We start from the raw sequence: 16,619 nt of genomic DNA on the forward strand, positions 1-16,619 counted from the left end.
GCATGTACAGACGAACAAACCATAATAGTTTCAGAACAACTGGATGATTTATTCTAGGAAAGAGCTTCAGAAACTGAACAAGTCAACAACGGGTTGGTCCACCTCCGGTCCTTATGCAAGCAGTGATTCGACTAGGCATTTATTGATAAAGTGATCTTGTGTCTCCCTGAAGTACATCGTGCCAAATTCTGTCCATCTAGTGCCTTATAAAGTAAAAATCCAGAGCTGGTTGGGGACAATGCCCATTAAGCTCCAAATGTTCTACATTTGGGAGACATGCGGCATTTTTGCTGGCCCAGATATGGGACACAAGCTGACTGTCCCCTGCCAAACGACTCAGCAGCCATGAGTGCTGATCTAGGGAGACGTTTCATTGTATAGCAGGACCCCTTGAGTTGTCATCCGCTGCATCCTTACAGTACAGCGGTACGTCGACCATATTCTGCGCCTTGTTTTGTTGCTCTCCATGGCAAGCCATACTGGGCTTACAGTTCAGCAAGATATTGCCCATGGTACACGACAAGAGTTTCTACTGCTCATTTTTGTGCTTGCCAAATCCTCCCTTGGTCAACAAGGTCGCCGTATCTCTCCCCATTTGAGAAACGTTTGGAGGTATATTGGCAGGTTCGTCCTACCACCTCGGGATTTGGACAATGTAACGCAGGAGTTGGATAGAATTGGGCATCATATTCTCAGGAGGATTCCCAACAGTTCTATCAAGAAATGCCAAGCGCAGTTACTGCTTTAATAAGGGCAAGAGGTGGACCAAAGCGTTTCTGAATTCTTCAATTTGTGGTAGTTCTTTCTGTTGAAAAAATAATGCAATATTTCTGAAATTGGTGTCATTTGTTTGTCTGTACCTGCACATGACATATACCGATTTCCGTCCCATACGTTAGATTCCATAGTGGTGCGTCGTTTTTTTTTCTCACTTTTTGGAATTCATTTAGTGCATGTACCTTGCACGCATCGCTCCTTCAACACCTTGCACCTTGTCCGCATGGATTATTCAGTTCTTCCCATCTGCTCCTAATACCGAAATACTGAAACAGCCAGCAAACTTTTGTATAATTTTGAACCTAATAATTTAAGGGAGTAGAAACGAGATCGCTTTTATTCTACGAAGGCATGTGGTGATTCTAAATCTATAAACAACAAAGTGGCGTCAGCTTCCGACCTAAGGTGCAAAACACTGTTAGACGGACGCTTTGTGGAGCTCACACTTGATTCGCAGACGCAGCGGGGGACTCTCCCCGTCGCCCTCCACGTTGGAAGCGACGCAGGAGTAGGCGCCGGCGTTCTTCCTGCTGACGGACTGCAGTGCCAGGGCGCCTCGCGTCATTATCACGCCGCCAGTGTGGTTCTGTACCAGCGTCTTGCCCTGCAACAAAACACAAACAGCTTCAGTGTGACATCACTACCGATCCTACAACCAAAGGAATAGGTTTATCTTTTTCACTTGTGATATCCATCCCGGGTGTCCCTCCTAGAAGCCGCCAGGTGCATTTCCTCGTCTGAGGAAATGTGTGGCTGTAGTGAGCACAAACAAATATCTACCATCACCTGTGTAAAGTGACACACTATTTCGGAGCAAAGCGTCGTAAGTTAGCCGTTACAAATAAAATATTGTATAACGCTGAATTTTACTTTGCTGTTCGACAGATGGTTCCAGATTACTCTAGTGCGATACCTGTTTTATCTGTACTTTTTATTGGGGATTCTAAGACACGAAGAATAACACAGTATTCCAGCAGCGACACCGGCGCTGCGGCTTGGCGGTGGCAACGAGCGCGGGGGCAGGCGATGATGTCACTGCTGGAGTACTGGCTATTCTTCCTGTTTCACTGCACCTGTTAATACATTTAGACAAAAAAATATCGCACTAAACTAATTTGGTACCTTTCTATCGGATAGGTACGTAGAATTCCATATTAAAAATTGTTTTAGTTGGAATGGGGAAAAAAACCAACGCTTTCGTCGACCTGGAGAAATCGTGTAGGGTGTGATGAGCAGTATGTGACTGGACTGTCTCCAAGTACACATTGCAATAGCTAAGTTCTGCCGAAATACAAGAGAAAATTCACCTAATGAGAGGTCCGCCCAACGCCTTATATATACACATGTTCAAAAAAGTGACGAATACTTTAAGAGGTGGTAGTACTCATCGAAACAAGAAAAATAAGTCCAATGAAGGTGGGCCCATGAATACATACTTTCTGCGATAAATACATACTTTCTGCGATAAACATGTGTTTACAGGAGGTGTCCAACATGGCGCCCATTCATGACTATGCACCCTCGGTCCCCGGCGTAAGGAATGACGCACAATATGAAGTAGAATCTGTTGTTTTTGTAGCTGCTGGCACGCACTGAAGACGCGACGTTGTAGTGTTCGCACATCGTTGATTGGCGTGGCGTAGACCGATTACTTCAAGTGCCCCATAAGCAGAAGTCTAGGGGACTGACACGTCTGGGGAACAAGTAGGCTACGCACACATAGTGACGAAAGTGTACAGGTGTGCCATCGTGCGTGAACCACATTTGTATTCGTTGCTGCAATGGCACAGCCCCAACCAAAGTAGGCAATACATTAATGAGGGAATCCAGATAATGCACACCAATTAACTTTTGTGTAGCACGTAAGATCCTATCAATCAATCGACAAGTACGCCTGCCCATATGTTGATTGAGAATTTGTGTTGATGCACTCATTCCTGAACTGCGTGGGAATTTACGTCTGCTCATATAAGCCGGTTATGGAAATTCACAACAACATTTCTTGTGAACTCTGCTCGTCGGTAAATAAAATCTTGTATGTGGACAGTGCATCTGCAGCACACTTCTACAATAGCCACTGACAGAACCGCCGTCTGTCATTATGAGCATTTTGCCTTATGGCATCAACATGGCGTAGGTGAAATGGGAACAGCAATACTTTCCGCCCCCAAATAAAAGAATGAAACACGCCTTTTCCTTCTGCTAATCGTCGCACACTGATCGCAGGGGTTTCTTTAGTCGAATGTTGCTCATATTCCTCCATTTCAGCCATATGGTCTATACGGGACCCTCCACACTCAGTTTTTCGAGGTGTAAGGGCATCTGTGACCCTAAACGATGAAAAAGTCTGTCGAACAGATTATGATAGGGCACTCTGCGCTGTGGATATTTTTTAGCGTAGGGGATTGGATTCCCATCCATTTTCTAAACCATTGCAGAATATCATACCCACCATTCCACTTGTCGAGTAGTAGGCTTCCTATTCTAGCAGGTGGTGGAAGAGTAAAATATAAATATACTACACCATCTGCTCGTACAAAAAGGGCAATAACAATAAAGGCATAAGTAAATCCGCGCTTGGAAGAAGGTAAAACAGCATGGTACGTACCCTGGAATGACAGTCCTGTACAATAAGGCATACAAACATGACGAAAACTTCCTTACCCTACAACATGACTCGAGCCACACACTGAGTGCAAAGCACCTGATAGCTAAATTACTGTCGGTAAGCCATTATAAGATATTGCCGGCACATTTGACGGAGCGCCAATGGAACGACTGTTCTAATATCCGAAACCAAGCGTCGCACTGCCCTTCCTATAAACACATGTTTATCTCGAAGGGTATGCGTTTCCGGACCCTTTTTTACTGGACTTACGTTTCTTGTTTCGGTGAGTAATAGCACCTCTCAAAATATTGAACACTTTTTTTTAACCCACTATATGTATACACTTTTATTTGAACATCCTATATACATACGTGGTGAAAATTAGTAAAACGGACAACCTGCTAGGACGGATTCCTGACTGGAAATGGAGGAAAAAAATTTCCTTCGGAATACGTGTCCAGAAATGCATCGTTGCCACAGTAGATGGCCTCTGACCACGTGCTGTGTGTTCCTTGTGGGTTGCAGGATGTGTGATAGACGCAGCTTAATATAAGCAGAAGATTGGTCCGGTATTCAGGTCAGAAACAACACGATTGTGTACGGTGAAGTAGATGGAAAGGGTCGAGAGGCAGCTCGACTATACCAAAACAAGTACCCACACAGACCCAACCCCAACATTTCAAGCTCTTTTTGGGTGTTTGTGGGATCATGGATCCTTTCAGACAGGCGAACGTGCAGGAAGGCGGAAGATTGTGAGTACACCAGATGTGGAGGACCTGATTGGCCAGGATTTTGATACGAATCCAAGATCCAGGCAGGTTGCCCGCCAATATGATGTAAGCCAAAGTACGATTACGTGTATGCTGCATGACAACTGTTACTATTTCTGTTACCTGCAACGAGGGAAAGGCTTGCGGCGGCTTTCCTTTACGGGAAGGATTTTGTCGATGGTTTTTCTACTACATCCTTCGCAGTTAACGAGATTTCTATCATCAGTCCCCTTTACAATTCGCTGCACAAACACACAGGCACATGGTACGAGGACCTGTCATTTGTCAGCGCCATCTTCCGTGGCAACGATGCATTTCTGGACGCATTTTCCTAAGACCTTTTCGCCTCCATTTGCATTCAGAAAACCGTCCTTGAGTTTGCCGGTTTTATTTATATTCATCTTGGATACAAAATGTCTGTATATATAGTGACGGAAAAAAATCCCAACACCAAAAAATAGTTAATATAGAGTAACGAAATATCGGGATTAAATTTGTCTAGGTAACAGATTTAAGTGGTTGACACTGCAAGATCACAGGTTAATGTTAGCGTGAAGTAAGCCATTGCAAAAGTGAAATTCTCGTACATTAATAGTCGGTGCTACCACCAGAATGTTGAATGCAAGAATGCAAATGTGCATGCATTGTTTTAAACAGGTGTTGGATGTCAGTTTGTGGGATAGAGATCCATGCCTGTTGCGCTTGATCGGTCTATATAGGAACGGTTAACGCTGTTTGAGAATGACGATAGAGTTGTCATCCAATGCTGTCCCACACGTGCTCCATTGGAGACAGATCTGGTGATGGAGCAGGTTTAGGCAACATGTTGACAAGATGTAGAGGATGTTGGGTCACAACAGTGGTCTGTGGGCGGGCGTCGTCCTGTTGGAAACACACCATGGAATTTTGTTTATAAATGACAGCACAACATGTAGAATCGCCAGATTGACTTACAAATCTAGTGGGATAACCAACAGAGTGCTCCTGCTGTCGTAATAAATTGCAACCCATACCATAACTCCAGGTTTAGGTCTCGTGTGTCTAGCCTGCAGACGGTTGGTTGCAGACCCTCAAGTGGCCTTTTTGTACCCAACACACATCCATAATTGATACTGAGGCAGAGTCATCTTTCATCAGAGAACGAAACAGAACTTGACCCCACCCTCCAATGACCTCTCGCTTCACAAAATGGCGGTATTTTGGGGTCAGTGGAATGCACGTTACAAGGCATCTGGCTAGGAGCTCTCCCTGAAATATCCCATTTGCAAACAGTGTGTCACTGTGGTGCCAACCGATTCTCAAATTACTGCTGTAGATGCAGTAAAATGCCCCTGAACCATACGCCGAATTCGATGGACCTCCATTTAGGTAGTGCCACGTGGCCATCCGAAACGCCGGCCGGAGTGGCCGAGCGGTTCTACGCGCTACAGTCTGGAACCGCGCGACCGCTACGGTCGCAGGTTCGAATCCTGCCTCGGGCATGGATGTGTGTGATGTCCTATAGGTTAGTTAGGTATAAGTAGTTCTAAGTCCTAGGGGACTGATGACCTTAGAAGTTAAGTCCCATAGTGCTCAGAGCCATTTGAACCATTTGAACCATCCGAAACACGCTCATCTTTCTACCATACATTTTCGTGACCACTGCTGCCAGCGGTTTGTAGAGTCGCTACATTTCCGCCATGTCTCCGTGCAGTATCGCAGAGGAAACATCCAAATTCTCGTAGCCCTGTTACACGACCTCGTTCCAACTCACTGAGGTTATGACAATGGCGTCTTTGTCGCATTAAAGGCAACTGTTAAAGTGGTCTGTGCAGCCACTTCTTCAACTATTATTTCGTTAAACTGTCCGGTAGAGGGGCTGAGTGGTTACCTAGTTGTCATTCAATCGCGCGGATCTACGTCGGTGTTGTTAGTAGTTGTTCTGACATATATCTTCTGCCCGGCATCATATTCTTATCTTCTCTTCTTCAGCGCCGTCCTCATGTGCTAGGAAATTTCGCGCTGCATGCGCCGTGACAAAATGTTCTACCTTGCACAATTGGTGACACAATGGGTCTGCTGGTTCTAGAAGCAGCACATTCGCTGGTCTTGGGTTTTGAAGGGCCCAGACCAGGCACTGTTCATCGTTGGTCTATAAGGTGAGAGCTGTCATCTTGTCATCCCACTTTTCTTGGCGGAATTACATCGCTCTGTAATGTAACTTCCTGGAGAGACGCTAAAGTTCTCTGGGGTCGTTGGGGCTACGGTACTGCTTGCAGCGTTTTCGCACCCTGTTTTTAAGGATCTTCAAATCCTGTTGAGAACTCTACACTGTAGAATGCGTGCCGCTTATTTCTTGCCGTATACTGACGGTAAGATCTTCGGATCTTCCCCGTCAATGCGGAGATCCTCCTCTATGAGGACTGTTGTCGTCACATCTGTTGTGAGGCGAACATCTTTGCTAAGGGACAGCTGGAACTGGTCCCAGTTGAAGGTCTGTTGTACTGGGTGGCGTACACGTTCCAGAGCTTCTCTGATGATACCGACCAGCGGATTGTGGTCGGACATCAGATAGTTAACGGTCTGAAGGCGCAGGTTGAGCCTTAGATTCTTGTCGATAGCTGTGTCCAGCAGGTCGGTTCTGTGTGCTGGATTGTTGGGGACGCGAGTCCGATCGTCCAACACATATGTGAAGGCTTCAAGTCCTTCCTTCAAGCCATATAGCTGGTTACCCTGTGGGCTGGTACGACACGAATTCCACGCGAGGTGCTTGGCGTTGAGGTCCTGACAGAGCAGAATTCACTCATGCAAGCAAACAGCAGCAGACGGTAATCCTCCAAAAATGGCCTCTGAGGGCAGACAATGTAATGATATCAAAACGGACGGAGTTTTTAATTGTAGATGCTTCCAGAGATTTAAATTGTGCCAGTGTGACCGCTTGATATTTATAGCTGTGCCTCCTCCTCGGCCATTTGCTCTGTCGTCCAGTAGCCCATTATGGTGCGTAAGTTGAAGGGTTGGGGGAGAGGGGTGGAGATGAGATTCCCTCAGGAATAGAATGTCGACCTTAAAACGTGTGGGGAAATCCTAGAGTTCCGCATTGTTATTGTAGACGCTCTTCACGTTGAATATGCAGAGTGAAAGTGTTACTGGTCTACGGGTTATTGCTAGAGGCGAATATTTTCATTGCTCCATCTGCTAAGGTTTTGATAGAATGTCTGGTGCTTCATTAAATTTTCGTAAGGTGGATGACGATAAAAATATTCCTCTGGCAGGAAGTCGCTAAAAGTTCTGTTACACGCGTGACCATCTTCATGACTTCTGAGAAGTCGCACAGTGAATATGCATCCGTTGTATTCACGCTAGGTTGTTGACCTCTGGTGTCAGGCAGCTGTGAACTGTGTAGTTCTCTGACATAAAGATGGAAATTCTTTTTCTTTGGCAACGTTCAGTTGAGTGGAGGAAGCACACGGTTATTGTCTGGTCTTATGATTTGGAGGTTTTTAGCGTGCCTCGGATGGACGGTGGTCCATGCACTTCACACAGCGAGGTGACAGGTGGCAGTAATTGACTGTATGTAAGAAAGATAGACATTTTTTGCGTTTCGAAGACCCCTCTTTTGATCTATATATTTCAATTACCACTTTGGTGTCGAAAATATTTCTTACGTCATATACTTACCCGCTGGCTAGCCCTGATGCCAGGGTCTCACAGCAGACTGGCTGTGGTATTAGCTTGCTGGTTCTCTCGTCTCTCGATTCATACTGATGGGGTGAATCTTGTTGGTAAGCATTTGAGGCTGACTGCAGTACAATTTTACTGCCACCAACTAATATTTCGTGGAAAGACCACAAAGATAAGATAAGAGAGATTAGGGCTTGTACAGAGGCATATAGGCAGTCGTATTTCCCTCGTTCTGTTTGGGAGCCGAACAGGGAGAGAAGATGCTAGTTGTGGTACGAGGTACCCCTCCGCCATGCACCGTATGGTGGATTGCGGAGTATGTATGTAGATGTAGATGTAGATATAGGGAGTTTATGCTGTCTTCCCTTCTGTGATTCTCCTGGGAAGTTACTCGATGGCGACTTTGGGAGACATGTCAGCTGGCAATTGGCGTGTAAAAGAAGGAATTTTTAAATGCTTGACACAGCGCTGGCCACTCCTCTAATAATCGAATGATGAGAAGTGATACAAGAATTTATCGCCTTTATAAATCGCCCTTATGGGTCCTTCGACGTATTCCTTCAGTTCACTGCTCAGGAGTAGGTACTGCACTGAGTATAGAATGGTAACAGGCGGTATCCTCGCTGGTGATATTGGAGGTTTTTGTGTCAGCGGAGGGTTTGAGTCACTGCTTGTTACGGCTGCACTCTCCTCTCTTGACACCTCCATCTGACCCTCGTCAGGCTGTAGTGGTGAGTGTTTGTTTGAGACGGACACAGGGTGCTGTGGTTTCGCGATGTCCTCCACTCTGTGCGCGCTCTTGCGTTTTCTTCCTAATCCTTGATAGTCAAAAAACTGAAACTCTTGGTCTTCGTCCTGACTGGGTGGTTGAGCTACGTAACTATCTGTCATGTTATCACAACCTGTCGAACTCGGTAAATCCATTGATTCCACTGTGGCTCCCTCGGCCACACCTGCACTTTGGTACGTCTGGCGTGGCATCGCGCACACGACTGAACAATAGTCTCCCGCCAAGTAAGGTTGCCCGCTACGAGATTTCGGCTGAGTTCATGCAACCCCACATAACATACCTGTCAAGCGTTTCCCTCTTGGTGGCGGTTCTTTCCCGCAGACTGCAGGGGTAATGAGGACTCTTCTACAGTGGTTTTGATGGGAAGTGCATGATCACCCACCATACAGTCATGATTTGGCTACGTCTGATTTTCGGCTCTGCTCACATGAACCGCTGGCATGGAACACAACATTTTGGCACACGCAACTAACTGCAGACCTGCGAAGTGGCGGAAAGCATAGGTGGCTGCCTTCTATGATGAATGTACTCGAAAGTTGAAACAACGCTACGACAAATGTCGAAGTCAGAGAGGCGACTACGTTAAGAAGAAACTGTGAGGTGTAGCAAACTGCTGCAAATAAAACATTTTAGTTTTTACTGTGGTTTCCATTGCGAGACTGATGAGAACTTACTTTCCGAATATCCCTCCCAAGAAACGTCAGGTGCATTTTCCCTGGTGTTTTAGCAGATCATTGAATTCGTAATTTTGTTTTGTGCATCTTGTGGCTAGTTGGCTCAAAGAAATACAGTTCATATCCTCTTTCATGCGGCACACATTGTCGACGGAAAACGTTGGTTTGTTTCTCATTACAAAGAAAATTACTTTTAAAGCGGAGTATTGCGTGGCCATTCGATAGTGTGGTCCCAAATTAGTCTAGCGCATTATTTGTTTTATCAGTATGTACATTATGTGATCAAACGTATACGGACACGCCAAAAACATACGTTGTCCATATTAGTTGCATTGTGCTGTCACCTGCTGCCAGGGACTCCATATCAGCGACCTCAATACTCGGTAGACATTGTGAGAGAACAGAATTGGGCGCTACGCGGAATTCGACTGTGGTCAGGTGATTGGGTGTCACTTGTGTCATACGTCTGTACGTCAGATTTCTACACACTCAAACATCGCTAGGCCTACTGTTACTGATGTGATAGTGAAGTGCAAACGTGAAGGGACACGTACAGCACAAAAGCGTACAGGCCGACCTCGTCTGTTGACTGACAGAGACAGCCGACAGTTGAAGAGAATCGTAATGTGTAATAAGCAGACATCTATTCAGACCATCACACAGAAATTTCAGACTGTATCAGGATCCACTGAAAGTACCATGATAGTCAGGCGGGAGGTGACCAAAGTTGGATTTCATGGTCGAGCGGCTGCTCATAAGCCACACATCACGCCGGTAAATACCAAACGACTCCTCGATTGGTGTAAGGAGCGTAAACATTGGACGATTGAACAGTGCAAAAACGTAGTGAGGAGTAACGAATCACGGAACACAATCCGGCGATCCGAAGGCTGGGTGTGGGTATGGCGAATTCCCGGTGAACGTCATATGCCAGCGTGCGTAGTGCCAACAGTAAAATTATGAGGCGGTGGTGTTATGGTGTGGTCCTGTTTTCCATGGATGGGGCGTGCAGCCGTTGTTGTTTTGCGTGGCACTATCACAGCACAGGCCAACGTTGATGTTTTAAGCACCTTCTTGCTTCCCACTGTTGAAGAGCAATTCGGGAATGGTGACTGCATATTTCAACACGATCGAACACCTGTTCATAAAGCACGGCCAGTAGCGGAGTGGTTACACGAAAGTAACATCCCTGTAATGGATTGGCCTGCACAGAGCCCCTACCTGAATACTACAGAACACTTTGGGATGTTTTGGAGCGCCGACTTCATGCCAGGCCTCACCGACCGACATCGATACCTCTCCTCAGTGCAGCACAGCTTGAAGAATGGGCTGCCATTCCCAAAGTAACCTTCCAGCACGTGATTCAGCGTATGACTGCAAGAGTGGAAGCTGTCATCAAGGATAAGGGTGGGCCAACACCGTACAGAATTCCAGCGTTACCCATAGAGGGCGCCACGAACATGTAAGTCATTTTCAGCCAGGTGTCCGAATACTTTGTATTGTAGTAACATCACGATAAATTACCAGTAGTCCAGAAACGACTAAGCCGCACTGCTACACGCCGGTAGCAGTCAGCTCGAGTCTGGGCAATGCTGGCGTTGCTGGAGAACTGGTTACTCTTAGTGTTTTACTGCCGCTGTAATACGTGCCGATAGAAACAATTTCGCACTAGTCTAATTTGGGACGGCTCTGTCGAATGGGCACTTAAAACGCCGCTTTTCACCATTTTGTTTCTAACGGGAAACAAACGAACGCTTTTCCTCCATGCTGGGCGTCTTGTGGAAGACCACACAGGCATCGGTCGGAAATGCACCGTTGTGGAGCTGGAGTCGTTAAACGGCAACCAATTAATAGCGAGCTCGCGGAACTAAACGCCTGCGCAAAGATGGTTGCGAGAATTTCTGAGGCCACGAAAAAATGATTTACAACGAGTGAAGAATTTTTGAAAGTGTGCGAGAATCCTATATTCGACTACATCAGCTTTGTAGCGATATAGGAGACCGTAATTTCGAGTATTTGTTGGAAGAAATATGAGATGAGAAAACAATACTGTTTAAGATTTAATTTATGTTTGCATTCTCACCATTGTCTTAGATTGTAGTTAATGATGAAGTATACTTATTGTCATTCATGCGGTGCTATTTGAGGCTTTCCCGACGTAATATCTGAAACGTTCATGAAACTTTCATTCCAACATGCCCTCGGTTCTTCAGCATTTCTTTGTAAGAGCCACCTGGCGGCGTATTTGTGAGAAATCTGATATCTTTAACGAACTGATTTAAATAAATATTTTAAACAATAAATATAGTGTTGTTTGTACACATTGCGAGGAAACGAAAGAGGTCAGCAGCTGCTGCCCGTGCAGAAACCGTTCAAAACTATAGCTGGCATATATTTTGTTGAAGAATTAACGGAAATATACTATGCCAAAGTACATCAAAACCCACAAGACGAAAAACCTGCAAATATAATCCGTTATGATGTCGAAACATGTGGTTCTACATAGAAGAAGAGTTCAGCAAATCTTCTTGCTTTTACAAGGACGATAATCAACGATATTGGTCGCTGTAGTTACCTCCAGATGAAGAAACTTAACCGAGACCAAACTTGTAAGAAGGTGTTATCGAACCAGTAGAGAATCTGTCGAATTTACAGGAAAAGTTTCTAATACTTTCGATGCAATTGTGCTAATGCTAGTGACCATACATGTGAGAGTATGAAAGAGATAACTGCGCTGGATTTCTGTTTAACGACCCTAAAACAGGAGTCTGGATACGAGACTATATGATGATACCACTATAGGAAACAAGTTATAATGCACGCTGGTATTTTCTACGTCTCTTTAAGTTTCTGCCTGAGTCGGCAAACCTCTTGTTCTAGATCCCTTCTCGTCCGTCTTCGCCTCGCCCTCCCCTCACACCTCCAACCCCCCAAGACGGCCTTGAATTTAAGCTGCTTATTACGCTTCACTTGATGTTTAATCGATGAGAGTACGCATCACTCCAAAGACTTTGACACGATATGAGAGGAGACTTCTAGTTCTGACTTTATCGGCAAATTTCTTCTGAGTATATGACCGTGCCGTGATATAAAATATAATAATAAATGGAATTTTGTTCACCATAGCTGTCATTCTCATCAGTAGGACTCATATGCATTCTCTTGTTTTTCAGAAGATATTGTTTGTTGTTTTTTCAGTGAAGGATTCCCTCCAAAAGCAAGGTAGGCACAGCTACCATTTCGTTAAACTTTTTGAGACGTTCCTCGTCTAACTCGTTAACCTTTTACATACAGTTCCACATATGTAGTAAAATTTACTTGTTTTGTTGTGTACGTCTTTATCGTTATTTAAGTAGGTTCGCTCCTTAAATAAATAAAACTGGAGATCTGTTCCAGATCTTTGTCTTCAATAACAATTTCTTTTAGGACTACATGCTTCACCAAAGTGAATACGTAAGTTTTATTGATATATATTTTCAGATTATAGCACTGTCTTCAATGTTCATGTAATTTACACACCAGATACGCTACTGTCGCAGGTTCGAATCCTGCTTGGGGCATGGATGTGTGTAATGTCCTTAGGTTAGTTAGGTTTAAGTAGTTCTAACTTCTAGGGGACTGATGACCTCAGAAGTTAAGTCCCATAGTGCTCAGAGCCATTTCATTTCCAATTTATGTTGTTCGTAACTGTAATTCTTAGGTACTTAGTTGAATTTAATGCCTTTGAGATTGATTAATTTATCGTATAACGGAGTTTAAGGAATTTTCAATGATTTTTCCTCCACCGTATATTCATATTTGTGTTAGCTAACCATCTGGTATATGAAGCGGCTGAGAAGCTAAACTGAATGTGTTTCTTTTCGCCAGTATGCATTTTTTACAGTTACACCTTGTACGTGTTGTTCTGCTTATACTGGAAATCTCACAGGGACTTTATTTGGTTAAGCATTTAGTTCAAGAAGTAAGCTCGCTGGTGTCTTTGAAACAAATCGTGATACTGATCAAGAGGAGCAACATAAATTTCTCACGCCCTTAAATTAATCGCTGCTCCCACATGTTAGAAACTAAATTTTCCCGGTCGATAACGTTTGGTATTAGTCTCCTGGCCTTTACGTGGGCATACACACGTGTTTCATCGTTTGTTCCTGTTACCGTACGACAGACAGACAAAAAGAAATATATAAATAACTTTCTCTCCGATGATCACTTTCAGTAACCACAACGTTTTGTAAAGTATATGGGCTATCTGACACTTTTCTGTGAACCTTTGAGAGCGACTGATCTGTATACTTTATTTCGTTAGACTTCCCATGGGCAGAGAACGCAATACCTCGTTTTCGTTTTCTCTTTATCGTACGTCCAGAGCGCTCCCGAAAGCCTTTGTTGCACATTCCCTTTGTAATACAGCGTGAAAGAGAAATTCTTTCGCTGTTGTTGAGCCCTGGGCAATTCATTAACGATTTTGTGTACAAGTGCGTTCCAGTGTATGCGAGCGCGTTTGCCTATAGGAATCCGGCACATTCTAAACAAAACAGATGGACACGTGGCGTGAGATGTTAGAAACAAAGTAACAGCAATGTAAAGGATAAACAACAGCGTGATTGTTCGCTACCGAGGAAATGTTTTCAGCCAAGCTAATATCACAGTTCATGGAATTAAACACTTTATTAGAATAAAGAACCGCGGAAATGTGCGAACGAATACATCATGTAACTCAATTACCTGCGCACCGCTTCACGTCGAGCTAATTTTTCTTTCCTCTGTAGAACGAGTTTGCGCAAAGGTTAGAGAGGGCTGAACTTAGAGCATTTACTTGCTCGCTCACCTCGGTTCTCATCTACCTCGCGGTGAAGAAGAAACGAGGGGAACTCCTTCTCTCCTGTCTGCAGTGGCGGTTACTGCCTCTCCCACCGAAAGTCATCTTTCGCGCGGCCCACCGAAAGTCATCTTTCGTGCGGCCAGTCTTCTATTCTGCTACCACCTCCCTCGGCGGTTCTCGTACTCCACCGTATAACCCTACATCCTACATCAACTCTTCGCTTACCTGCAATAGCAACCCTTTTAGATTTAATATTACATTAGCACTGGTTCATTCAAGTGCGGTACACTAAGATACGAACGAATGTTTTGAGAAAAAAAAAGTCTTAGAATATTTTTACTTAAAGTGGTATCACATAGAAAGTAGTGATTCCAAGAAACTGTTGTTCTTTATGGTGTCTGAAAAACTATTACTCATGCAAGAACCAATACCACACATACGACAAACCCATCAGGTACGATACGGATATCTCACTTTGCTACACACTGCACACCTCCTTGATGTCACCCTAGTGTGATCGTATGTGATGTTTCAGTTCATTAACCCGGTTGGATTGTGGAAGGTTTGTTTTGTAACGGCTAATACGTAGGGTGCTTTATTTTATGTTGTTACCGAATATGCGGAGGCCTCACAAGACCTATAACACGAACTCTCGAACTCATTCTGTCTCATGTGTTATTTTCGTTTAAAACTGTTCTATCGCTGATGTTTACACTGAAGCGCCAACGAAACTGGTATAGGCATGCGTATTCAAATACAGAGATATGTAAACAGGCAGAATACGGCGCTACGGTCAGCAACGCCTATATAAGACAATGTCTGGCGCCGTTGTTAGATCGGTTATTGCTGCTACAATAGCATTTAAGTGAGTCTGAGTGTGGTGTTACAGTAGGCGCACGAGCGATGGGATACAGCATCTCCGAGGTAGCGATGAAGTAAGGATTTTCCCGTATGACCATTTAACGACTGTACCGTGAATATCAGGAATCTCCGACATCGTTGCGGCCGGAAAAAGATGCTGCGAGAACTGGACCACCGACGACTGCAGACAATCGTTCAACGTGGCAGAAGTGCAACCAATCCGAAAATTGCTGCAGATTTCAATGCTGTATCATCAAGAAGCGATGGCGTGCAAACCATTCAACGAGACATCATCGAATGGGGTTTCGGAGCCGAAGGCCCAATCGTGTACCCTTGATGACTGCACTAAACAAAGCTTTACGCCTCGCCTGGGACCGTCAACACCGACACTGGACTGTTGATAAAAGGAAACAAGTTGCCTGATCGGACAAGTCTCGTTTCACATTATATGGAACGGATGGACGTGTAGTGATTTGGATACAACCTCATGAATCCATGGACTCTGCGTGTCAGCAGGGGACTGTTCAAACTGGTGGAGGCTTTGCAATGGTGTGGGGCGAGTGTAGTTGGAGTGATATGGGACCTCTGATACGTCTAGATACGACTGTGACAGATGACACGTATGTAAGTGTCCTGTCTGATCAACGGCATTCATTCATGTGCACTGTGGATTCTGACGGACTCGACCAATTCCAGCAAGACAATGCGACACCCCACATGTCCAGAATTTCTACAGAGTGACTCCAGTAACACTGTTCTGAGTTTAAACACTTTCGCTGGCCATCAAAGTCTCCAGACATGAACACTACTGAGCATGTCTCTTATGCCTCGCAACGTGCTTTTCAGAAAGGATCTCCACCCCCTCGTACTCTTACAGATTTATGGACAGCCCTGCGGGATTCATAGGGTCAATCTCCTCCAGCACTACTTCAGACATTAGTCGACTCCCTGCCACGTCGTGTTGCATGCTCCCGAGCGTCCTACACTATATTCGGCAGGTGTACTAGTTTCCTTGGCTCTTCAGTGTATGTAGATTGAAGCCACTAATGAAAATGTGTACCATGACCGGGATTATAAACCTAGTCACCTGCTAACTAGGCAGAAGCACTAACCACTACGCCACCCTGGTACACTGACTTTGCACTACTGCAGGGACTACTCTAGCTCGCCTCCCTCCAAAATCAACGTACCTATTCACGCCTGAGGCTACTTGATATTTTCCCGTAAACATGAATTCCTTCATCATCAAGAACGCCACATTATGCTGTGTCGACATTTCACTTTCATGGTCACTGTGGGATGTAGCTTATGATAATTTGGTAATTCGTCAAGTAACTGATATTGGATGTCACTGGACAGGTAAGTAGCATGGGAATGCCATAATTTCATTGCTGAGAGGATTACCCATAATTGCCAATGGTAACACACTGATACTACAAATGACTGTGTTATATAGTTCGAAAACTGACTCGTACTAATAACTTGCGGTAGAGAAAACGTAATTTTAAACACATATCAGATAGGTAGACTGAGAGGTCTCTTTATGGTACACTGTTATATCTAAGATGCAAGAAATGTGATTTCTGGAAAACCAGAACGTGTTGTAAAAAAGTCTGTCAGTTCTGATAATCGTATGGTACATACTTATAATATCACT

At 44.6% G+C, this 16,619-nt stretch overlaps 1 protein-coding gene across 1 annotated transcript in view; it reads right to left on the bottom strand.

Moving 5' to 3' along the window:
• Positions 1 to 16,619, bottom strand: part of LOC126260331 (synaptogenesis protein syg-2-like) — a 437,845-nt gene that overhangs the window by 79,742 nt on the left and 341,484 nt on the right. The window contains exon 9 of the mRNA XM_049957655.1: positions 1,222 to 1,381. Coding sequence (XP_049813612.1) covers positions 1,222 to 1,381 — 160 coding nt within the window. The remainder of the gene's footprint in view (positions 1 to 1,221; positions 1,382 to 16,619) is intronic.

Source organism: Schistocerca nitens, chromosome 5 (assembly GCF_023898315.1).
Source record: "Schistocerca nitens isolate TAMUIC-IGC-003100 chromosome 5, iqSchNite1.1, whole genome shotgun sequence".
Taxonomy (NCBI): Eukaryota; Metazoa; Arthropoda; class Insecta; order Orthoptera; family Acrididae; genus Schistocerca; species Schistocerca nitens.